Below are 25,972 nucleotides of genomic sequence, written 5' to 3' on the forward strand. Positions count from 1 at the left end.
CTATGCGGCGAGTCAGGGAAAAACCAGGCGGGACTTCCGGCGTTTGAAAAACTTCCGGCGGGAACCGGAAGATGTGGTCGCACACACAGAATCCCGGGCCTTCTGACACGCCGGGCGGGAAGGTGAGCTGAGCGTCCGCCTTGGCGGTCTTCCTGCGGGCTCGCGGGAGCCCGGCGTCCGGGCTCCGGTATTTTTGGGGCCATTAAGAAAGTTCTGAGCGCTCATTTGGGAAATAACATCCCTTTTTAAAGTGAGAAGTTTCATTACAGTTTACTGTCTGCAGTCTGTATCTCATACCGTACCCTCGAAAACCCCTCCTACCTGCCGCGTGTCACCTGGCGCGTCTTCTCAGACAAGCTCTTAGCGCAAAGGGGCAGACGTGGGAAAGCCCGGGCAGACCTAGATTGTTTTCAAACCTCAAATCGGAGATGGGGGAGGAAGCGCCCTTTTCACTATCAGATCATGGCCCTGGCAGAATCAGCTGCATCCTCAGTAGTGTGCCTGGCGCGTAGGAGGTACTGAATAACTGTAGAGGAAAGGAACGAAAGGGAACACTCCAGGCACCTCTTCTCGAGCCTCCCATTCGCCAGCATGTCATAAATATAATGTATGTGCAATGGGAAACGAGCCCAGGCTTTGTGTTTGGGGCTCTGGGTTCTGGTCCTTATGCCACATAGATCTTCCCTTTGAGTAAACCATATCACTTTACTGGATCTCAGGCTTCTTATTCATAAAAGAGAATAGCAGGACTGTCTGATTTCTGAGGCTCTTTCCAGCTCTAGTATTTTATTTTTATTACTAAGTTAGGGATCTGTGCTGACATTCCAAGGACTTTTGTTGGTACACAGGGAAACTTCTTTAGGTGCCTCTTAAAAAGTTGTTCCCCCTGTTTTCCTTTAAGTTATCTAATTGTTGTTTTTACAATTTTAATGTAATATTTGTGTGTGTGCAGGTCTTTCCAGCCTCTCCTCCGCTTTTCACTTGCCCTGGCTTGGTGCCTCCTTTCAGTAACATCATAGCAACCTCCAAGTTATTGATTCTGAGTCAGCTTTCGTACCCACAGAGATAAGAGAGCTTGGAGGAGTGAAAATCTCAAGCCACTAACAATAGGGATGTTCTCTTGTACCATCACTCTTTCAAGAAAGCAATGAGTGCCATGTGTGATGTTGCCTAATAGTGCTGGGGAAAGAAATGTATATTCCTGTGTAGAGACTATTTATATATATATATTCTTATGTTCATTTGAAAATAGTTATAGAGCAGCTATTAAGTGCCAGGCTCCATGTGATACAGAAGTGAAAAAGACAAATGTGGTTTCTTCAAACTTTGTGGTGCTTACCGCCATGAAGTAAACGTGGGGAATGCAGACAATAAACAAGGATAATTATAGATTATGTTACATAGTACTGTATAAAGGAAATAAATAGTGTCCTATAATAATACTTTATCTGAGAAATGCATGTTAGGCCTAAAATATTGAGATCTAAGCGCTGAGAAGGAGCCAGCCTATTGATGAGCAGGGGGAATAGTGCTCCCGGCAGAGGGAACCTGGGGTGGGGAAGGATCACGCTTGTTACACGGACTGAAAGAATGTTGTGACTGTGGCTGAGGAGCTACAGGGAGTGGTAAATGTGGTTAGAAAGGTAGGCAGTGGTCACTTCTTCAAGGCGTTCTAGAAGGCTGTGGTAAAAAATATGATTTGACTCTTAAATGGAGGATGGAATAGGAAGTCATTGAATGGTTTTAAAGCATTTTCTAAATGTTAGATTGAATGGGTTTGTGGAGGATGAGTTTTAGGAGCAGGAGTGGAAGCAGGGAGGCCAGTTAAGAGGCTATTACAGTAGTCCAGGTGAGAAGCGTTTGGGACTGAAGCCTCACTGGAGATCATCAAGATTTAAGATACATTTTGGAGGCAGAATTTATGTGACTTACTTACAGACTGGATGTGGGAGATGAAAGAAATAACAGATTTGCAAGGTTTTGGTTTAGCAAGTGAAACTTTAGAGGATGATGGTTATGTTCAGTATCTTGATGGTGGAGATAAGTATACATATGTCAAAACTTATCAAATCTGTACACTTTAAACACAAATAATTTATTGTATGTTAGTTATAGCTCAATGAAACTGTTAAAATTTTAACAACGTTCTAACTTAGCAAAGAACCATTCATCTTAGGTGGATGGTGGTGCCATGTACAAAGATGGGAAAGACTGAGATCCGAATGGGTTTTAGGACAAGGAATAGTTTATCAGGAGTTCCATTGTGGATATGTTAAATTTGGGATAACTGTGAAACATCTAGATAGTTTCATAGGCAGGCAGTTTATTATGTAAATCTGAATCTCAGAGGTAAGATTTGTGATGGAGGTATTAGGTTTGTTAGTATGTAGGTGATACAAGTATTTAAAACCATGCAAATGGATTAAATTTTGGTTAATCTACAAATCCTATGATAGGAAATAAGAGAACATGGGAGGATTGGAGATGGACACTTCCCAGAACATTGGTGGTAAAACTGGAGTATGGATACCCCTGGGAGTATACATACCCCTGGGAGTATACCTAGATAGGTACACAGTTTTTAAGAAAGAATTTCTAAGTCCTTACCTTCTGTATATACTCTTTCTAAAACTGATTTGCCAGAAATAGGCCTATGTGTTCATGCATATTCTCCTTTCCCACCTCCTTTTTCAAATTCATATTGTTTTTGCTACTTGTCAAAAGACAAGATCACCTCTTAATGGCAGCATTGCCTCCAGAGTGCCTGATAAAGGAGCATTTGGAAATATTTGTTTTAGGAAAGTCTTCTCCAGTGGTTAATTACAATTTTATGAGCTTCCCAAGGATTTGTCTACCCCTATTTATAACACACTTCTGTTCAAGCTGAAGTGTGGAGTTAGAATTGGTGCATGGTGGTCTGTGTGGGAAAGTTCTGAATTCAGGTGTAATGTAGAAGGGGGTGATGGGAGTGGATGATCTGGTTGGGCTGTTTGTCGAGGAGCTTAGCACCTTCAGCTTTTTATTCTTGGGCTGGTCAGATTCTCCAAAGAATCTTCCCATGCTCCTCCCTGGAGGGTAGGAGGCTTTTTTAGGAGCATAGTGGGGGAAGGGGGCCGGGAATCTCAGTTTAACATTCAGCCTGTATGGTTCCCATGTCCACAACTGTACTTCATGTCCTCTAGTCTAGAGACTTATTTTACCTTCTCCAGAGAATAAACCTCCAGACTTTTTCCTGGGGCAGTTGTTAATAGCACGAAGTGGAGTAGGGCATCTAGAGATATTCCTTTGATTCAGATAGCTTACACCCAGCCCTGACTCCCTTTACCCTTAGTTCCAAGGTATCAGATACCATGTCCTGTGATTTTTTTTTTTTTTTGAGGATACTGCAGAGTAAATTGGTTTGGTTCTGAAATGCTCCCACTGCTGACTTGGGGTTTTAATTTTTATATAGTAAAATTTGCTAATCTTTTTGGCTTTTGGAATTTCGAGTCATGCCTAGGAAAACCTTAATTCTCCCACCTCCACTCAGAATTATCAAAACAGTCTTCTTTGCCTTTTGTAGTACTGTACTTTTATTTGGTACATTTAAATCATTAGTCAGTGTGGAATATATTTTAGTTCATGGTGTGGCAGCAAGAATTAAACACTTCTTTTCCTCCAGAGGGATAGCTGTTTGTCTTAATACCACTTATTCAATAATTCATTTCTGGACTTCCCTGGTGGCACAGTGGTTCAGAATCAACTGCCAACGCAGGGGACACCGGTTTGATCCCTGGTCCGGGAAGATCCCACATGCCCTGGAGCAACTAAGCCTGTGCACCACAACCACTGAGCCTGCGCTCTAGAGCCCGCAAGCCACAACTACTGAAGCCTGTGCGCCTAGAGCCTGTGCTCTGCAACAAGAGAAGCCATTGCGATGAGAAACATGCGCACCACGACAAGAAGACCCCGCGCCACAACAAGAAGCCCGTGCACCGCAACGAAGAGTAGCCCCCACTCGCCGCAACTAGAGAAAGCCTGCGCGCAGCAACAGAGACCCAGCGCAACCAAAAATAAATGAATAAATAAAATTGATTGAAATGCCACTCCATCATACACTGACTTACTCTTTCTGTTTTTGTTTTATTGTGGTAAAATACGTACAACACAGAAATCACAAATTATCCGTTCCTTTATGATCAGTATCTAGGAGCACTTATTTGAGGAATGATGACCTTGATAAACATAAAATTCAGAAAAGGCGGTGAAGGAAAAGATGGAAGAATATCCTGTCTACTTCTTTTGTTGTCCTGGTTCCCTCTGGGCACTCTCCTGTCCAGTAGTTCTGTACCCACTGGACTGAGTTGAGCTATAGCTGCCAGGGAGACATGTTCCCTTTTGTGACAACCACTTTGGTATTTCTGTGAGGTGTTTGTTCCTTCTCCAAGTGGAAGTTAGAACGGAGGCATTGTAACATATGACAGGTTTAGGAACTTGTTTAAAGGTTTACAGCATGTCAGAGTCTAATGTAGTTTTTATGGTTTGACATACAGTCTTTAGGTAATAAAATTTATCAGCTAAAGTAAATTTGTTTACTTCCTGTATTGTATGATGTCTCTGGTTATTTGAGTCCTTTTTTTTGTTGTTTTTTTTAGAGCTGGGCCTTTGAATTTGGGAAATGTTTTCTAGTGGCATTTGTGATTAATTATTTTACTTAAAAATTGTGAGCTTTTATTATAAGGGACTAGATTATCTTGTTTTAGGAATAGCCTGGCTGCTTATTCAGTCAGTCAGCATTGCTTATTTGACTGCCAACTTTGTAGATGGGCCTCTACTTATACTGTAGAAGATAAAGAAGAAGGAAGGTATTTCTTGTCTTTGAGATAGAGTTTAATAAAGGACTTTATAATTTGCTGTCTGATAAATTATCAAATAATACTTGCAGTATATGCAAGCATATAATTCTAAAAAATGAAGAATTCTCACCCTACAGGAACTTATATGTTTCCAGAGATGGCCCATACTCATCAGGCTTTTGAAACCATGGGAAGGCTGTTAGCTGCCCTTATAATTGGCAGCCACATAGGAGGGGAAACAAGTGTTTAGGCTTGTGAATGACTGTCATTTTCCCCCGTGACATTTTCTAGCAGCAGAGGTATTGGAGTGTTAGTTTTGAATGGCACATCATTTTGTAGAGAAAATAAGTGATCAGTGATTTAAATCACACTGATTTCATGTTGTATTTCTTCTTTTAGATGTCATCATTGCCAAGAAGAGCAAAAGTAAAGGTCCAGACTGTGGTATCCAAAGATGAATTCTCTTCCTTCTCTGAGTTGTAAGCATACTGGTTTCATATGGGGTGGGAGAATGATGTGTATTTTAAGGCGATGCATTCTGCCATTTACTAACTTCTGAAGTCATTTGTGTTGAAGAAGGCTGTGTCTTTTTCATTCATTTATGTAACAAATATTTATTGAACTCATGCTGTGTCCCAGGCTGTGTTTAGGTGTTGGTGATAAACTATTGAACAAGGAGAAAGTGACCAACTAAATATAAAATATATACACTAGAATATAAGGTCCATGAGGGCAGTGGAGTTTGTTATATTCCTTTAGAGCACAGTTTCTCAACTTCAGCACTATTGACCAGATAATTCTTTGGTACAGGGACTGTTCTTTACATTGTAGGATGTTTAGTAGCATCCCTGGTCTCTACCCATTAGTTGCCAATAGCATCCCCTCCCCCACCTCAGTTGGGACAATCAAAAATGTCTTTAGACACTGTTTAAAAATGGAAAACCTCACTATGACTATGGTGTGACATGACCCACTTATTACTTAAGGTAATACATGATTTCTTATGTTTTGAGTGTACAGGTGCGTGTATTGGTTAGGTGAGAGGAGAACGGAGGGAGACCTGTGATTTATAATGTATTGGAGGGTGTTTCTGGTCAACTCTCTTGCTTTAGTTCTTAGCAATATCTCTTCATATTCTGTGTTCACATCACTTCATTTTATATTAAACGCCTTCTACCTTATTCTTTTTTCAAAAAACATATATCTCTTTTTCACCTTTAACATTTGGCTTCATTTTTTCTGGAAATTTTTCTATTGTTTTACTTTTAGATCATCTGCCTCTGAAGATGACAAGGAGGATAGTGCCTGGGAGCCCCAAAAGAAGGTCCCCAGAAGCCGTAAGCTGCCTGTTTCCAAGGAATCCAAACTGAAGAGGGCGCCACGGGTGAAGAAGAACACCCTACAGACCAAAGATGGCTCAGAAGGTGTGGCTGTTAAGGAAGAGCTGGTAGGTGCTTTAGCTGGATAGAAGGAACACTGCTGTGCCTTCCTAATTAGTGATGCTACTTTCTCCTTACATGGATTAGGACAAAGCAGGTAAATGGCAAAAACTGCAGGGCAATGGTGCCTTCTGCCAGGGGCCTTAATAGTATTTACCATCAGATCCACCGTGTTGGAGCAGAAGGAATATTTATCAACTGGCACATATGTATATCGTGCTGTAAGCAAACACTGTGGCTACACCAATCTGGATTAAAAAAACCAACAACAATAAATTATAGGCTCTGTTGCAGTACCGAAAGGATTATGCATTTCCAAAATCATTTACTGTGGTATTCCTTTAAATAACAGCTTCCCTAGTTCATTTAAAAGAATACTCTTTTAATATGCAGTGGATGCGTGACTTCCCAGGGACTCATTTATCGTGTATAGAGGGGACATTACATCGTACCTTGCTGTACCCTTGGATAGGACATTTGAATCGATCTTTTCTCCTATCAGCCAGCACCTCTGTTTCTTCATCTTTGCATGCAAGCTTTTCACTGAACACACTTTTAGTGGGTGGGTGGGTAGGCTTTATCTATAGCTGAGAAAGTATTGACTTGTTGGCAGAATTTGGAGGTTTTTTGTTGAGCATGGCATAGCTGCACTTAAAAGTAGCTTGACTGCCTAATTAGGAAATATCTCTTAGTTCCGGGGTTCTTTGTATTGGGGTCACAAACCCTTTGAGAATTTGATTATAGTTATGAACCTTCTCTTCAGTAAAATGTACACATAAGTTTTAAAGTATGGTTCAAGAGCATACAGCTTAAGAACGCTTGTCATGGTGACTTCTTGATCCTTCCCATGGTGCTTGGTATATGTATATTTCTTTTAAAGGGAAAAAGGGAATTCACATAGAAAGTCTCTCACTTAAGAGATATTCCACAAGTTTTTTGGCTCAATCAAAGCACATAGAGCATGTTAGACTATTTCATTTCATTGGTTTGGCATCTTGTTCTTGTGTAACCACCACCAAACAAAATAATTGAAAACCCTAATTAGGTGGAGCTAGAATTGGTTTTGGGTGGAGGTAGAATTGGTAGCCTCTTAATAATTTAAAAATCTATGGTTAGCAAACATTGTAGACAAAATCCATCATTACTCAGTCTCTTCCTCTCCATGTTGCTGTAATTTGCCAGTCCATTGGCCATTCCTCTTCATTCTTTGAAGACTTTAGCTCCTGCTTTGTATCTTCCTCTCTGCATCTTCTTTCACTCTTCTCAGTGATACCCTCCTCCACTTGGATGAGCCTTCTAATACCCTGTGTTCCTGGTTCTTTAACCTCCCCACCTCCAGTGCCTTTTTCTTCTTCTCTGCCTTCACCACACCTCTCGTGAGCTCAACCTGAATCTTGTCATGACCAGAAACTGTGCTACCGCTGACATTTCTTTCCCTCCTATCTCACTTTTGTACCATCAGCTCATCATTTCCTGTTTTTCCAGCTTACTTGCTCAGGTGCCCTTACTGCTGTAATTTTGCAAATTTGTCACAACTTCTCATCAGTAGTTCTCAGCCTAGGGAACTTGGGAAAAAAAAAAAAAAAAAAACCAATGCCCAGGCCCCTTTTCCAAACCAATTAAATCTGGAAAGAATTTTGGAGGTAGGCCTTGGCACCAGTGGTATTATTTTCTTAAAGCTCCTCATGTGATTTTTATGTACAGCCAGAGTTGAGATCCATTACCTAATTCTTTGACTCTAGGGCTCTGTCACTGTCCATCAGCCCTTTTCTTTTCCTACCTAATCTAGCCTAGATTACATAATCACTTTTTACTGAATAGTCTCACCATTTTGCCCTTCTTTTATTCGATCCTACATGGCTGATTAAACCCCAGCACTGGGTGAGCCATAGCCTCTCCTGCCTGCACTGAGCAGCTAACCATTGCAGGAAGCAGTCTCACCAGTGGCCTGTTTTTGTTTTACTTTAGATTCATAATCTCAGACCTCAAAATTGCATCAGAAATATCTGGTAACCTCATTATTTTTCTTCAGCAGGTTTGTTTTTCCACCTTTTTCTCTTTTCTTAAACTTCCTGAATTCCTTTCTCTTCTCTCACTCAGCTGATGACATTGCCTTTTATTTATTTGAGAATATATGAAGTTTCCAGTTTTCTCACGACCAAGCTATCTATATTTGTGTTCACCTTCTGTCCTATTGCCATGGAGGAAATGTCATTCCTCCTACCAAGGATTGGTTCGCCGCTTGGGCTTAAGATCTCATCCACTCTTGTGCAAGGTCTCTGTTCCCTCTGTCATCTCCTTTCTTTTCTCTTGTCAACTTTTCTTCCTCAATTGCTACAAAGTATAAAATGCTGTTTTACATCTAACTTTTAAGAAGCCTTCCCTTGACTCCATATCCCTTTCCAGCTATCTTTCAAGCTCACACAATACAACACAAGGTCAAGGCCAAGGCCTGCTGACTGATTCAACTGATAAAGATATTTACAGTGAGCCACTTTTTTGATCTAGACAGTTTACGACTTTCAGAGATAGCAAAAAGAATGGTCAGATTCTTCCTGGAGTTCTGGGTTTAGTTATAGGCTACATAATTACCATTTGAAATGTTGAGTGATTAAAAAACCCATGAAGGCAAAAGATAATGAACTGTGATTTTTCAGTGTGTCAAAGATTCAGGTTAAATATAAGGAGGAAAAATATTTTCATAGCTTATTAAACTTGAGTATGTCACTGAGGAAGGCTGTAGAATCTTAGAAGCTTTAAAAATGGAGAGTTATTTCCATATTTTTGTTTGTTTGTTTATTTTATTTTTGGCTGCATTGAGTCTTCGTTGCTGCACACAGGCTTTCTCTAGTTGCAGCGAGTGAGGCTACTCTTTGTTGTGGTGCATGGGCTTCTCTTGCTGCGGAGCACGGGCTCTCGGCGCGTGAGCTTCAGTAGTTTAGGCTCACGGGCTCTAGGGTGCAGGTTCAGTTGTTGTGGCGCATGGGCTTAGTTGCTCTGCGGTATGTGGGCTCTTCCCAGACCAGGGCTCGAACCTGTGTCCCCTGCATTGGCAGGCGGATTCTTAACCACTGCACCACCAGGGAAGCCCTTTCCATATGTTTTTGATCTGTGTTTTGATCTAAACATGTTTGGATTCACTTTTCTCAAAATTTTTGGTCTTTGGAATCCTTTACACTTTTAGAACGTACTGAGGACCCCAAGGAACTTTTGCTGAGTTGGGTTATATCTGTAAATATTTACCATATTAGAAATTAAAAATGAGAAAATATTCATCAATTAAAAAAATAATAATCCTATTACATGTTAATGCAAATAACATGTTTTAATGAAAAATAGGTATATACTTCCCCAAACAAAAAAATTAATGATAAGAATGACGTTGTTTTACATTTTTGCAAATGTCTTTAATGTCTGATTTACTAGAAGATATTTGAAATAAAAAAGAAATCCCAGCCTCCACACAGATGTGTATTTGGAAAAGGGAATGGTGTTTTAATAGCCTTTTCAGATAATTGTAGATATTATTTTATACTATACCAAAACTCAGTAAGTGGTAGTTTAAAAGGTTTCATTGTGGAATCTGTAACCATACTATATTCTATTACATTAAAATCCATTGGTCTGTGTTGTTTGAATGGCTCTTTTACCTATGCATGATTTTGTAACGTTATATGTTGGTCATTTGGAAAATACTGGTTCACTAATTGATTTACTGTGAGACAACCACTGCATGTCAGTATGCATTGGCCTGCAGCAGAAGTGCTTTATGTGTACATTTGTGCTTTATGTACATTTCAGTACAGACTGTGAAAAAGATGTGCTTTCAAGGATTGAAATTTTAAAAATTAATAACTTTTACTGCTTCATTCTTAAGTGAAGCTGACCTTGTTTTATTGCAAGTGTGTGACAGTGAAGGGAACAGTGATTTCTAGTACAGCTTGGTGCCACTGCCTTGTTTTTTTGCTGCCATTGCTCTTGCACCATCAGTGAAATGTCAAACAGTGCCTTGGCATTATTATGAAAATAGTTGTGACCTTGCAGACCCCCTGAAAGGGTCTCAGGGGTCTATGAACAACACTGAGAAACCCTAGGTATATTTTGCCTGAAGACTCCAGAGAAGATACCTTTAAGTGTCTAATTTTTGACTGCTGGCTTTTCTTTTTTTCCCTCTTACTTTAAACCCCCCACCTTTAGTCATTTTACTTTTTCTTTATTTCTTCATCTACTTCCTTTTCCCTCTCCTGGGAGGTAGTCTGGGTGTGGTAGTCATGGTAATGATGGTGGTAACAGCAGATATTTGATTGCTTACCGTTAGCCCGGTGACATGTTCAGCACTGCATTTGCATGATATCACTTAATCTTCACAACAATCCCTTGAGGCAGGTGCTTTAATTATCCTGATTTTATAGACCAGAAAGCCAAGGGGAGAGATGTTAAGTGACTTGCTCATGGATCACAGATAGTAAGTAATGGAACTGGGTTTCTAAGTCAAGAACATGATTTTGTCAGCATTTCAGGAACCAATATATCTCTCGTGGGTGTTTTTACATCAGCCATGCTCATAAGAGTGGTGTATAAAACCAGAGTGCTGGTTTAATAATTAATAGTTTGATATAACCGTCGCAAGGAGTTAAATTCTTATGACTAGTACTGTCTCTCGTTGGAGGCTGAAGTAAGTAGGGAATTAAATAATAGTCAGAAATTTACTTGATGAGCATGGGCTCCGAATAGGAGAATTAGATAAATATTCATTTGGGTTTATTGAATGCCTTCTGTGGTCGAGGTACTGTGCTTGTCACAATGAGAACTGAATGTTTTAACTGCATGAGTCTAAGGTAATCTGATGTATCCATCTCACAGGAGGGCTGTCTTAACCATTGGGAGCAAATTACTCAGAATCTGTTTGCTAACCTTTCCTCTTCTTTGTATGTTACTTAGAATGCTGATTGTATTTGCTTTCTACAGTTCTCCTTTTTCTGTTCCTCTAGGGCTGACAACTCTCTGTATGATTGACACATTCTTTAGCTATGTCAATTAATTTGATCAGGTTATTATCAACTCTTATGGACTTGAGGAGGCATTCTATTTTTATACCTCTGTTCTTATCTATTATGTTCCAATTAAAAATGTAATACTTGGAGGGCTATTTAATGTATTATATATCATTTCCAGGTTAGGTGGTGGTGGGTGGGCATTAGGATGGAGGAGGTGTGCTCTTTATTATAGTTCCCAGTGTTTTCAGTAGTCAGTAATTATGGAAAATTATCTGATAGGAGAGAAAATTCAATATTGACTGAAATTTAGTTTGGGAGCAGTTCTTTTGTTTGAGTTCGTGCCATCTACATCACTTAGGTAACTAAAAACAGGCTAGCTTGTGAAATTGTGAACTCTGTGGGGCAGGGTCTGTATCTTATTTACTACTCTAGTCTCAAAATGAGTGCCAGATGTCATTGCTTCACACCTGAGTTGTCACCTGGGGGGAGGGGTGGGTGGTGCAGAGAGTAGCCCTTGGACACCTGCATGTACTGCTCTGCAGCCTCTTACTAAGGAAAAATGCCTGGTACTACCCTGCTGTCCTGCCATGTTTTGTGTTCTCTTTCTGCGTAAATTGGTGGCAGGTGTAGCATGTTGAGTTTTATGAACCTGTGAGTGTTACTCTTCTCCCTCTAAAGTGTTGACTTTTGCAAGTTTTAAATCTTGTTTTTTCTGCCAGGTGTACACCTATTCTCCACTTATTTAAAAAAATTAAACCTTCACCTGCAGTTGTGAAAATAATACAGAGAGATATCATGTACCCTTTATCACATTGACCCCTATGGTCACATCTTGTAAAACTATAGTTAAATATCACGCTAGGATATTGACATTGATAAATCCACTGATCTTATTTAGATTTCTCCAGTTTTATTTGTATTCATTTATATGTGTGTATGTGTATGTGTATATTTAGTTCTGTGCAATTTTACAATATGTGTAGGTCTGTGTGTCCACCACGCAGGACAGTCCTATCACAAGGATCCCTAGTATTGCCCTTTTATTGTCATACCTACCTCCCTCCCAACCTCCACCCCCATCTCTGACCCCCAATAACCACTAATTTTTTCAGGAATATTGTATAAATGCAATCATATAGTATGTAACTTTTTGAGATTGGCGTTTTCCCTCCACTCAACATAATTTCCTTGAGATTCTTCCAAATTATTGTGTATGTCTACAATTTGTGCCTTTGCATTGCTGAATAATATTCCAGAGCCATTGGTTTTTATCATCTAATTCTTGTGTGATCTCTTTGTGATTTGATAGGATAGCTCTGTGCCTATTGCTGATGTTGATTTGGAAGACAGAAAAAATAAATTGGAGACTGTGCAAACTCTGAAAACAGCAAAGATGAAACGGAAAAATTCAGCTCAGTCACCTTCAGCTCGGAGGACCAAAAAGCTGAAAACTGATGAAGAAACCAACAAAGCCAGCAGCTTAGAGAGCGGGAATAACAGCACAGAGACACCGTCCACAAGCGCCACGTGGGAAGGTGGGTGCAAGAAGGAGGAGAGTGAAGACGACTTCACATGCAGTCAGTCCCCTCTGAAGAAAGTGAAGACGGAAATGTGTCCTCAGGGGCAGCCTGTCAGGTTTCCAGCAAATGCCAACAATATTAAGGAGGAGGTGGAAATGAACTGGGACATAGTACAGGTATGTGCAGCCTCTTTCTGTCACTTCAATTTGTTTGATTCCTTTCTTTTTGACTGGGATGGGGCTAGGGAAGGGCTGGGAGTTTTCAGTTCTCTTTTCACTTTTGCCAGTGGTCTCTGGAGGCTTTGCCCACTGGTTCCTTTCCTGGGTATGCGGTTTGGTATTATTGCTTATTGTCATCAGTTCTTTAGCTAAAAGCTGTGACCTCAGGCAAGGTAGATCTCCGCCTTGGTGTTCTAGTGAACATGTCCTATACAGACAGATTGCATCAACAGATTGGGCCCTCCTAAGTTCCTTGTTAAGTTTTTGCTTTGCACTTGGACTATATTGCCTATAAAAGCAGTGCAAGTTATTGTCATTGACCATTAGTACATCTGTTAACTCTTAGTGTAATGTTGTAATAGATGACGAACAAGGCCTAGTAATTTCTTAAAGGAAAATTTTATCCAAATTCTAACTTGAGCTGCCATAATTATATTTCTTAATACAGGAGAAATTGGATTTCTCCCAGTTTCTTTGGCTGGCTTTGGGGATGGTAGAGAAGACCTGAAGAGTGACTCTTAAACAGTGATTCTCAACCTTTTGTCTGTCCCAACACTCTGGGAATGGTTCAAACTTAATCATAGCAGTGCCCCTCTGTGTAAATGGGGATAACCTCCCTCCTTATTGTCTGTCCCATGGTGATTTGATGTGTACTCCTTCCTCTGCTGTGAATTACTGCTCTAGAGCTTAGTGTCTCTGCTGGGTAATACTGCTTCTCAGTCTCGGATTGTCTGTGTGTTACCTTTTTTTCAGAGGAACTTCTTTTTATCCATGCTGCCTTTTCTATTACCTATTAGTTGAACATCACCAGTAATTTTTAATTATGATTTTTCTTCTCTCTGACTTATTAAGGAATAGAATGTTGCCTCATAGCTTTCTTCTCCTTCTTGTTCCTGAACAGTTCAGAGTTTCCTGGAGAAACAGTATAATTAGGCTCCTTTCTATGCCTTCTTTTTCATTTTTCATTTAGGCCTACAAAGAATTGTTTTAAAAGGTTGGTTCATGGCAGCCTGAATCAGATTCACCCTGAAGCCTTTCTTAACAGGCAGACTCCTTCGTTCCAGTCCAGACCTACAGGGGCAGGTGGATGTGTCCCACTTCCCTTCTCTTCTCCTTTACTTTTAAGCTTACCTCTGACATAGATCTACCTTTAGTAGCTGACCCTGAGCAGGAGGGAGGGAGGAAGCTTTCAAAGCCCAGGAAATCGCTTGAACTGTGGAAATAAATTTTACAAAAGGAAGTCAAGGGCTACTTATTTTATGAAACTTTGCTTCACACCCCTATCTCCTAATCTGTGTAACAGAGAAAGAGATGAAAATGACGCTACCTTTGCCAGCTGTCTCTTGGTTACAAGTAATAGAAACCTGCTTCTAATGAGCTTAAGCAGAAAAGAGTTTATTACCAAGGACCAGGGTCCTTTCAGAGATGCAAGGGACAAAGTGTGATCAAGTCTCCTAAAGGCCTTGAACCAAAAATTGGAAAACTGAGGACTCGAGGAAGTCATTTTCTCAGTTTTCTCTCTTTCAGAGGTTTCATGATCACCCAGTTTTGCCCCTTCTCTGTTTGTCTGAGTTGTTATTTCCTCTCAACAGACCAGATTTCCCCGCTTCTTCACTGAAGGTGGAAGATGACAGCTCCACAATTCATTTACCATTAGTTTTAGCTTGTGAAGAGGGAGAAGTGTACAGAGAGAACAGGTTCTCAACTGCCAGAGGGTGAGTCGCAGAAGAAGAGCAGCCAGGAGTAAAAGCTTCATTTGTAAATCGGTAGCAGCAGTGTCCATGGTTGTGTTGTTTGAATATCAAATGGAAGCAAGTTTTCAGGTCCTAGAACTATTTTTATGGCCTTTGGCCATACTATTTGGGTAATATGGGTGTGCTTGTCTTTCTGTTCAATTCCAAGCATTTTTTCTCCTCCTCCTTACTGAAAGTGATTTTGACAGCTCAAACAAGCCTATACTCAGAATGTGGCACTCCTTGCTTGTGAGTTGGGAGAAGCGGGTGCCTCAGCTGCCGCCCTCGCTGAGCACCCTGAGGACAACTAGTACGCTCAGCATTTTCTAGATCGGTTTAGGGAAATTGCCTGGGGAACTTTAGGGGTGATTTACATGTTTGGGTTTTTAAAAAATTTACCCAGATTCAGTCATCCTTGTCTAACCTTGAGTTACTTTTACAGACAAGTCTTTTAGTGTATGTGGACTTCCTGTCCTATACTTTTTATTCTCTATAAGCAGGAGAGAGAATCCTTCTATCTTAGCACTGCATTCCTGCTTCCAAACATGTTTTACAATAGTGGCAGGTGTTAGGGGGAAAGGAGCTGAGAAGAGCGAGGGTCAGCAATGCCAAGTGAGACAATCAGGAAGGCTTTGAACATTTGAGTGAGGACCAGAGTCAGTGAAATGCCTGTGGTATGCATTTTATCTGTCACAAAATGAAATGTATGTCCAAGTTCTTTGGGGAAGTCCTAACAAGTTCCTAGTTAGTAAGAAATAGTCAATGGAAATTAATTGTATAGGAATTATTATTACTAATTGAACATGAGGGAAATGTCATTTATGTTTCCTTCATTTTGTGTGCTGTTCCCCATGGACCCTACCCACCATGACACTTCGATCCTCTAAATGTTTTTTCTCTTCAAGGTGTGTTTCTCATTTCTGAAAAGTCCACAGCTTTTTCAGGAATATCACTGTCTTGTTTGGGGAGGGAAAACTACATTGTCAATACTTAATTTATTTGTAGACTTTACGTATAAACACACTTTGTGTCTATTTCCTAATCAGGTTTGGCGATCACCAGACTCCTTGAGAAACAACCTACTTCAGCCCTTCCCCCAAGCCACACATGTGTGGTTGCCATTAGAAACTAGTTTTTGTTAAAGTATATTTTATCATTACACAAATATATTGTGAGTACCATAACCTTTGTAAGAATTTTAAGAGGTGACTAGCTACAAGCAGTTTTTGAGAAAATTAAATGCTCCCAAGTGATGACTGTTGTTATGTAGTGTCTTTATTTTGAGGGGGGTGGGCATGGAGTAGCCATATAGAATATCTTAGTAATGTTTGCTAAATTAGGGAAGAAAAGCAAGCAAAAACCCCTTTATTAGCCATTTTCCCCATTCTTGCAAGAAGATGATGTGGGATTATATAGGTGAAGAAGAGCATGGGATGAAAGTATAGGGGAAGGAAGAGGGACAGTAAGGAGGCAGGTGTCTCTGAGTTGGCTTTCTTGTTGCACTTCTACACCTAAGCATGCACCATCCGTTAGGTCAACCTGTGTGTTCCAGGAGAGATTAAGGAAAAGAAATTGTATTGGCCCTTTTTATTTTTATAATTTAGCTCGTGGTATTTATTATGGGCTTAAAAAAAACTTTCTGAAATATATGTATACATATATGCATATATATATATAAAATTGTACTTAAATATGCAACTCATGAATGTTCAAAATTGTAACCAAAGGGCTTCCCTGGTGGCGCAGTGGTTGAGAGTCCGCCTGCCAATGCAGGGGACATGGGTTCGTGCCCGGGTCCGGGAGGATCCCACATGCTGCGGAGCGGCTAGGCCCGTGAGCCATGGCCACTGAGCCTGCGCGTCCGGAGCCTGTGCTCTGCAATGGGAAAGGCCACAGCAGTGAGAGGCCTGCGTACCACACACACAAAAATAAATAAATAAATAAAAATGGTAACCATTGTAACAAGCTTTCAGATCAAGAAACAGAACATTACCAGCCCCCTACAATCCCTTCATACACTTTTTCAATCCTCCATCCCCTTGCCTAAAACCACTCTTCTGACTTCTAACAGCATAGTTTTTCCTTTTGCAGTCTTTAAGGAAGCTTATGTGTGTGGTAAAATAAGTGGTATAATAAAATGAATAGGTAAGGGAAAAGAGAACAGCAGTAATCAAAACTGTTTTAGAAGGGAGGTGTCCAGTTGCTGGTTTGATTTTAAATAAAAAATTATCTGTCAATCTGCTCATTTGAGTGTCATTTAATTTAGATGCTAGTTCTTTTAAAATGCTGCCTGTATGATTAAGGCAATAGTTTAGCTGTTGATACCCAGCAGTTTCCTTTTTTAACTGAGGAAATGGGAATATAGATTTTGAAGGAGGAAATTCTCATGCCACTTGCGGAGAAGGCCATTTTGTTGGAGGTTTTAGACAGTAGAGGACAGTATGAAGGCACCGTGTCTCATCGCAGTTGGATTCAGGAGGAAAAGTAAGGCGATTTGATTAATTTGTATTGATACTTGTGGCTGAAGAAAATCATCTTGCTTTGCACACAAATTTCTGAAAAGGAAATATAGCTTGTGGGACTTTGGGCTATTTACTTAACTTCTTTGGGTCTCAGTTTTTGTATCTGTAAAATGAGTTAATATTGAATATGTAAAAGTGTGTAGAGCATAATAAGCCCTATACAGGTATTAGCTTAAAACAACAACAGTCACAAAAAGTGTCTGTCTATTTAAGTCTTAGAGGTGAAAAAAATATCGAGACTGCCTTCCTTTTTACTTTACCCTCATTCCTATTCACCAGTTAACTATAAAAATTATTAAAGTAATAAGTGTAATAGTTGAAATAAGTAGTAGTTTAAAAGTAAAAATTTTAGTCGTTCCCTGCCCATCCCTAAAGTTTGATCTCTACTTTTAACGCTTAGCTGTTTCTTTGGCGTTTGCCTCATCTGTCTAAAACACAGATGCTGGGCCCCACGCTAGAGGTTCTGATTCAGTTGATCTGGGGTGGGGCTCAAGAAGTTACAGTTCTAACAAGTTTCCTGATTATGCTTATGCTGCTGGTTTGGGAATCACATGTTGTGCACCACTACTCTAGTCCCCAAATCTCATTGACTCATAAAATGTCAAGGGAGTTTACAGGGTGGGGGGTTGACTCAACAGCTGAAATCAAGTAATGAGCAGATCAGTCATTGAGTGGCTTGATATTAAGTATAGGATAAAGTTCAAACTTTTTTTAGAATTCACCATCTAGCTCCATCCCTTTTTCCATTTCTCACTCATCTCAATACACCTTGTACATTTTAGCATTACTGAACATAGGAATTTTTTTAAATGTGCAGTGGTTCCTCATCAGTGGCTTTTGATATGCTCTTCTCTCTTCCTAGAATTCCTGCCCTCATTTGGCTGCCTGAGATACCTTCATTCCCTTGTTACTTTTCAATTTCTGCAGAGGTAGATGTTTCTTCCTCCCACGTGCTCTCAAAGAGCCTGTATATGCTTCTGTCAGAGTACAGATCACACTGTATTTTAACTGTCGACTTGAGTGTCTTTCTTCTTTCTAGCTTATAAGCTTCTTGGCAAGAGGGACTTGGCTTTTTACATTTTATTACTGGCTTAGTATGGTTATTGGCATATAATATGAGCTAAAATAAATGTTTGACTAAATTAAGACAGAAGAAATTGGATGATTTGGAGGCCCCAAAGTTGTGACTGCTTGTATGTAGTTTTATTATCCTTAATTTCAAGAAGCAAATTTTCATAAGCAGCAGTATACACTCTCAACACATATGATGCTTCTGGATTTGTCAGGACCTGGTACACTTCAGATGTGGGTCTGGAGTCTTAGCTGTCTTGGGTCCCTTTTAGTTAACAGTCACTGAACTAGTTTAGGATAGTGGGAGCCCGTGGGTTCTAACAATCACTCAGTTCCAAAATAATGAGCATTTTTGTCATTTTCGTGTCTTATGTCCATCTTTCAGAATCTGGCCTTTCAAGGGCCAGCTGAAATGCTGCCCCTGCAGCAAGCCTTCCTTGATTACACCAGGGAGATGGTTCTCTTCTCTGAAGATGTTATACCACTTATTCCCTGGTGTAATCTGTTTTATTTGTACTTATTTATATTAATGTTTTATCTTCCGTTCTAGATCGTTTATTCCATGAGGACAGTGAAATTTGGGAGCAAGCTTGGGAAAGGATTTTAAAACTAGGCTACAATGGTTGGACTTTTACTAGTAGTTGGGAAAGAGTCATTGAAGCTTATGTTCAAAAGAAGAAAAAGAGGAAAAAAATAAGGGACTTATTATAAATGTGTCTTAGAAGTATAATCAGTAGTAATGCAGAAAGGTTGGGTGGAATGCATAGAGAAAAAAAAATGCTCTGTGGTTTAGATAACAGAAGATAATAGAAAGGGAGCTTGAGGGGAAAGAACAGACATTTTAGAAGTTCAGTTTGCTTCCTTGGTGACAGATTAGAAGAGCGAGATAGAGAACACACAGTGAAACTGAGGACATTGATTAGAATGCTTTTGGTTGCAATAAGAGAAAACCTATCTTGAACTAGCTTAAGCAATAAAGGAGATTTACTGATTTAGGTAACAGGAAAGTTACCTAAGTGCACTGCAATAGTCTCTCCACAATTCTCTTTGCACTGCCATCCAACTTCAAGATTCTACTTGTATAAACCATATTTCTCCTGAGGAAGAAATTGTACCAGGGTCCAGAGTTCTAAGCCAGATCTTGAGCTTCCTGCTGACTGGACTCATCTCTCTGTCCAAACTCTGGCTGTTGTAATTCTAAAACAACTGGTTACTGAACAAAATGCTGTAGAGGTGGAGTTGAGGTCAAGTGTTCTTCAGCCACAAAGCTGCTACATAATGGGGAGGTATTGTTGGGGGAGATAACCACAGTATCCCCAAAGGTTTCTGTGGTAGGAGATAATGTTAACTGGAATAGGGAACAGGAAGAGGTACAGGATGAGAGAGAAAATACTAATGAACATGACTTTGTAGGGGTCAGGGATGATATCAAGCAAGAAGAGCATTTCTGCATGATGGCGCAGCCTCATGAAGGCCTCTGAAGAGGGAAGCAACTGAGCTTGTTCTAGGAAGTGAACATTGTTCTAGGAGCAGCCCATTGGGGCTGGCTTCTAATGAGGGGAAGCCTGGATAAGATGAGGTTGGAGAGGGACGCCCATGTTTTTTGGGTCATGGTAAGGACTTTGGATTCTAAATGCTATGGGAAATCATTGAAAGGTTTTGACTAGTCAGGTGACATGATCCAATATAGATTTTGGAAAGATAATTCTTGTTGTTTTATGGAAATTGACATAGATGAGATTGCTATGGATGCAAGAAGAATAGTAAAAGGCAGTTGCAGTAATCCTGGCTTGAACTAGACTGGGCTATAGGGCAGAAATGAAGAGCAGTAATAGACTAAAGAAATATTTTGCCACTAGAGTTGATTGATTCTTATGATAGAGTAGATTTAAGAGTTAAAGGAGTCAAAAGAGTTGAAGACTCTTAGTTTTCAGGCCTGAACTGGTAATTTGAATGGACATAATAAGGGGAAAACTGGAAGAGGAAGAAGTTTGAGAGGGAGATCACTTTTGCGAATGCAAAGTTTGAGATACCTAATAGGATTTCAAGAGGTAGGTCAGGTAGCTGGCTAAATGAGTCCAGAGCTCATGCAGAAGAGAGGTAGGGCTGGAGACGTAAAGCTGGCATTCTGAGAATGGGTGCTAAGATGTAGGCCTTCGGATATACAGTGCACAGAGGAATGAGGGTATCCTTAATAGTCTCTGGAGCTCAGCCATTTATTTCATCTGTAGTTTTGAAATTCAGTGTATTTTATATATTGACTTGATTTTGTTAAGCAGTTGACCATGTTAATGCTTTAATAATTTTTGAATTTTTTCTTACATTTTTGGCATATCTTGAGCATCAAGATTGAAATAATAATAAAGCTTATGCCTCTCATGCTTTACTTTAAAAAAATCGGCATGGGGCCTTCCATGGTGGCGCAGTGGTTGAGAGTCCGCCTGCCGATGCAGGGGACACTGGTTCGTGCCCCAGCCCGGGAAGATCCCACATGCCACAGAGTGGCTGGGCCCGTGAGCCATGGCCGCTGAGCCTGCGCGTCCGGAGCCTGTGCTCCGCAACGGGAGAGGCCACAACAGTGAGAGGCCCACGTACCGAGAAAAAAATAAATAAATAAATAAATCGGCTTAGGTTTTGAGAACAGTTACTGAACAGTTACTGGAATTGCATTTTATTCTTTCTTTTCTCCAGGCTGACTTCTCTAAACTTTTCTGCTTACATGTACATTTTTGCTGAAAACTGTAGACTTGTTTTTTAAAAAATAATTATTTTGAATATGTAGTATATGGGAATGATACAAGATTTCAAAGATATAGAAAGATCTTCCTGCCCTAGTTCTAAGCTAACCAGTTACCTTTCCCCAAAATAAGCCATGTTCCAAGTTCTTGTAATTCATTCCATATCCGTTCATATAAGAGTAAGTTGAGTGGTATTCTGCTCCACAGGCATATCATAATTTATCAATTCCCCATTGTAGACTATTTTTTGCTGACTTCTACCATACTGGAAAAAATTCTTCAAAAAATATCACTGTAAATAATGTCATTTTCCAGAGGTATGAATATATCAGAACAAATTTCCAGAAGTGTAACTGGTGGGTCATAGAGTTTATGCATTGTAAATTTTGATAGATATTGCCAAACTGTTCTTCTTCCAGAGGTTTACCATTGTACTTTCTCACTAGCAATAGTTGAAAGTGCCTTTTCCCATCACTTATGCCAGCACAGTGAGTTACCATCTCCTTCTTTGGTGCCAATCTGAGAGATGAAAAATGCATATCTCATTTGAGCCCTGTAGAGTTCGGGCAATACAGAGTGGTTTCGATTGGATTTTATAGAATGAGTGAAATGACTATTCTGTGATTGTCAGTATATATATATATTTCATACAATTTCCTTTTCTTCTTTTTTTAAAACCACAGCAGTTTGTTTCTAAGTGGCTGGAGAACATTATTTAATTGCTGTATTTTAAACCATATGTTATAATACAGATGTTTAATTTTCAGAGTTTTAAATCATTAAATATTAATTTACAGGTTTTATCTGAGAGAACTGATATTGAACTTTGGGTTTGTGCCAACGTTATTCGTCTCTTTAATGATGATAACACAATTCCCTTCATTATACGTTATCGAAAAGAGCTTATTAATAACCTTGATGCTGATTCCTTGAGAGAAGTTCAACAAACTCTAGAGGAGCTACGGTAAGAAACCTGGGAAGGGATGAGCTTTGTGTAAGGGGAAAGAGGGTGTGTGAGCCAATGAGGCGAAACAGTGAGGAAGTGAGTGATAGTATATTTTGACAGTTCCAATATTTTGTTTTCTTGATTTATTGTAATCTGGATATAGTCCCCTTCTGACAGAGGAAGCCAGCTCCATTTTACTTATTTAGGGGTGTGCAGAGTCCCTCTGCTGGTGTGTTCATGCATAGCTTGGGCATGTATCTGCAAAAGGTGGTTTGCATTATTAAGAGTCTGTGCCTATGAGTTTGAATGTCATCTTTTCTCATAGAAATGATTTTGCATAATGGAAAAATTAGAACTACCAGCAGGTAACTCAGAAAAATACATTTTAGTCTAAGTCTTCAATAGCTTACATAAAACTGTCCTGTTAATACTGTGAAGTCCCTAAATGGAGAGTTCTTTGGCTATATAGAGTTTGGTAGGAAATATGTATATTTCCTTTTTCTATTCTTTTATAGGGCATGGTAATTTAATGTTAGTGGATTGTGAGTTTTGTATGGTTATAGAATGGAAAGCACTCTTTAAAAAATTATTCCTCTGGATTTATTGTAATAACTCAGAAATAAGCATATAAAGGCTATAAAACTAACTGTATTCAGTAGAGTTTATTAAAACAGTCTTTACCATTCATTTATTTTTTGCATGTCTCCTACATGCCAAGTGCTGTGTTGTTGCTATGTGTGTTCTTCAACAAGGATATGATTTATATTGGATATAATCTTACCATGAAGCCATTTTAAAAGCACTAAGTGTTATTTTTAGAACGAGCCTAATAAGCCTCTGTGATTTTGGAGGAACTTGCCTCTCACTAACATTTTTACCCCTTTTGTTGAATTTCTTTTAGTGCCAGGAAGATTTAAATGCTAATATGTGGAAAGTTATATTTCATCAAGAGGCAAAATCAATTAGCCAACCCAGAAAAATAAATGACTAGTTATTCAAGTGGTTTCAGATTCAGATCACCCAGGGCCAGGCTAGTATAATCAAGCACAAAGGGACGCAAACTGGAGATCACAAGTCCTGTCTAAGAGGGGCAGCTGCTACTCATCTCCATCAGATTATAACATGTGGGGTTCTCTACCCAGATTGCTGTATCTTCCTATTTTTGAAAAACTGATAATCTGAATTTTTATGTAAAAAAATTTTGAGGTCAAACAAAATCATCTACAGGCCACATCTAGAAGTCCAGCAATTTGCAAATTCGGAAGTAAGCTTTCTGTTTGGTTGAAGGCAAAGTAATGAAGAAAATCTTAAGGGTTTGGGATCTGAAATTGGGGAAAGTGTCACAAACATAATCAAGAATAGTTTACTTAAAAAAATTAAAGGTATTCTACCAGTTTTTGATTGGGTGGGGGACAAATAGGAGCTTTATGTCAAGATTAACATTATTATTTTCTTTTTCTCTAAAAACACACTTTAGCTGCAACAGAGTTCATTCTCTGGGTATCTATTAATAGAGGAATACATTAAATATTAGTAGAGGACTATTTCTCCAAGTAAGTGGTGGCATTGACTAGGACTTAGAAGATCTTTTTATATCGTACAGAGATTTCTTTTTGGTAATGAGGTATGGTCTCTACTTTTCTTGAGCTCAGCTTTTTCTATAACTAGAGCATTGGTTTTTACCCTATTAATTGCTACTCATAAATGAGTAGTGAAACTGATTTGGTAGGTCATTACCACTTTAACAAAAATGAAATAGAGAATAGAAAATATGAGTGCAGTTTCTGTGGTAAAGGTAAATATTATTTCATAAAACTATCATGTTTATTAACTGTTTATTAAATATGAAATTATATATGTGTATATACTGGGTTGCAAGGTAAAAATATTTCTTACTGAGGGTCACTTAAAAAAGTGAATCAAAAAATGATTATGCGGCTTCCCTGATGGCGCAGTGGTTGAGAGTCCGCCTGCCGATGCAGGGGACGCGGGTTCGTGCCCCGGTCTGGGAGGATCCCACATGCCGCGGAGCGGCTGGACCCGTGAGCCATGGCCGCTGAGCCTGCGCGTCCGGAGCCTGTGCTCCGCAACGGGAGAGGCCACAACAGTGAGGGGCCCGCGTACCGCAAAAAAAAAAAAAGATTATGATTATGGATAGTAAGAAACGTCTGAATTTTCTCTAAAGATGCCTTTCCTCTCCCTCATATGCAAGCCAGTAGGTCATTGGCCTTTTGTCGAAATGACCCTGGTAGGCTTCAGCCTCTGAAAACAGTCTTGGGCTACCAGGAATGTAGAAGACACAGAAGTGTGATCTAAGGACTGCATATTCTTCCTCATTAACTTATAATCTTCTGCCTTTCTTTTTTTTCATAAGTAGATTTAGTTTTCTTTTCCATCAGTCATTTTTAGTAATTTATATTATCATCTCTCTAACTTTTGCCCATCATTTTAGCAATACCATTATTAAGCAGAAATTATAAATCGTAACAGGTAATGAAATAGGATGAAAGGCTGTAATAATAATACATTCTAAAGTATCAAGGTTTTGAAAATCAAGGAGAAACTGAAATACTGTTTCAGCTTGAAGGAGACTGTAGACACCTAGCAATTACATAAAACCCATTCTTAGCTGAATTCACTATCAAGGACATATATAGGAACAATTGGTGAAACTTAAATGAGATCTGAGGGTTAGAATATATCAGTATTATATCAATGTTAATATCAATTTTAATTACCTGCTTTTGATGGTTATAGGAGAAGATTCTTGTTTATAGAAAATACATACTAAAGTACTTGGGGATGATGGTAACTTATTCTCAAATGGTTCAGAGCGGGGGAAAAGTTCTTTTTACCTTACTTACAACTTTTCTGTAAGTTTGATATAGCTTCAAAAAGAAAGTTTTAACATATAGGTCTTGTATATTATAAAAGTTTCTATTTTCAGGGCTGTTGCAAAGAAGACTTATAACACAATCCAAAAAATTAAGAAGGAGGGGAAGATGTCTGAGTGCTTGTTAAAAGCCTTGCTGAACTGTAAAACTTTTGAAGAACTAGAACACGTGGTAAGGAATCCTTTTTATCTTTTAATGTAATACTTACCTCAGTATATTATGATTTGGGTCTTATAGTTAAAGAGCTTGAAATAAAAAGCTAAAGTCATCAGCCACCATCATTATTTAATTCAATAAAATATTCTTTATTCAGTAAATATCTATTAAGCACTTTTTTGTGATAGGCACTTGGGTTTATTGGGTTGGCGAAAAGGTTCGATCGTTTTTTCCCATAATATGGCTCTAGTAGCACTTAGTTGTCTTTAACTTCATTCAAAACAATTTTGTTAGATTGTATGTGACAGCTGTCATATCAGCGTGCATTTAAAAAAAGGACTTATCAAAACTGGTGAATTTTTGTGTAGCCATTTTAATATTAAAGATGAAGGAAAAAAGCAACATTTTCAGCATATTATGCTTTATTATTTCAAGAAAGGTAAAAATGCAACTGAAATGCAAAAAGAGATTTGTGGAAAAAAAGATTTGTGCAGCATATGGAGAAGGTGCTCTAACTGATCAAACGTGTCAAAAGTGGTTTGCGAAGTTTCGAGCTAGAAAGTTCTCACTGAACAATGCTCCACAGTAGAGTAGACCAGTTGAAGTTGATAGCGATCAAATCGAGGCATTCATTGAGAACAGCCAACATTATACCACGCGGGAGATAGCTGACATACTCAAAATATCCAAATCAAGCGTTGAAAATCATTTGCACCACCTTCGTTATGTTAATTGCTTTGATGTTTGGGTTCCACATAAGTTAAGCGAAAGAAACCTTCTTGACCACACTTCCACATGCGATTCTCTACTTAAACGTAATGAAAACATTCTGTTTTTAAAACAAATTGTGACGGGCAATGAAAAGTGGATACTGTCCAACAATGTGGAACGGAAGAGATTGTG

At 39.2% G+C, this 25,972-nt stretch overlaps 1 protein-coding gene across 2 annotated transcripts in view; it reads left to right on the forward strand.

Annotated features, from left to right (window-relative positions):
* The first annotated feature begins 50 nt into the window (after window positions 1-50).
* Window positions 51-25,972, forward strand: part of SRBD1 (S1 RNA binding domain 1) — a 230,731-nt gene continuing 204,809 nt past the window's right edge. For both annotated transcript variants that reach the window (XM_067703090.1, XM_067703091.1), the window contains exons 1-6: window positions 51-122; window positions 5,235-5,314; window positions 6,105-6,282; window positions 12,581-12,967; window positions 21,871-22,037; window positions 24,967-25,084. In XM_067703090.1, coding sequence (XP_067559191.1) covers window positions 72-122; window positions 5,235-5,314; window positions 6,105-6,282; window positions 12,581-12,967; window positions 21,871-22,037; window positions 24,967-25,084 — 981 coding nt within the window. In that variant the 5' untranslated portion in view covers window positions 51-71. The remainder of the gene's footprint in view (window positions 123-5,234; window positions 5,315-6,104; window positions 6,283-12,580; window positions 12,968-21,870; window positions 22,038-24,966; window positions 25,085-25,972) is intronic.

The sequence above is a fragment of the Pseudorca crassidens genome, chromosome 14, assembly GCF_039906515.1.
Source record: "Pseudorca crassidens isolate mPseCra1 chromosome 14, mPseCra1.hap1, whole genome shotgun sequence".
NCBI classification, from domain to species: Eukaryota; Metazoa; Chordata; class Mammalia; order Artiodactyla; family Delphinidae; genus Pseudorca; species Pseudorca crassidens.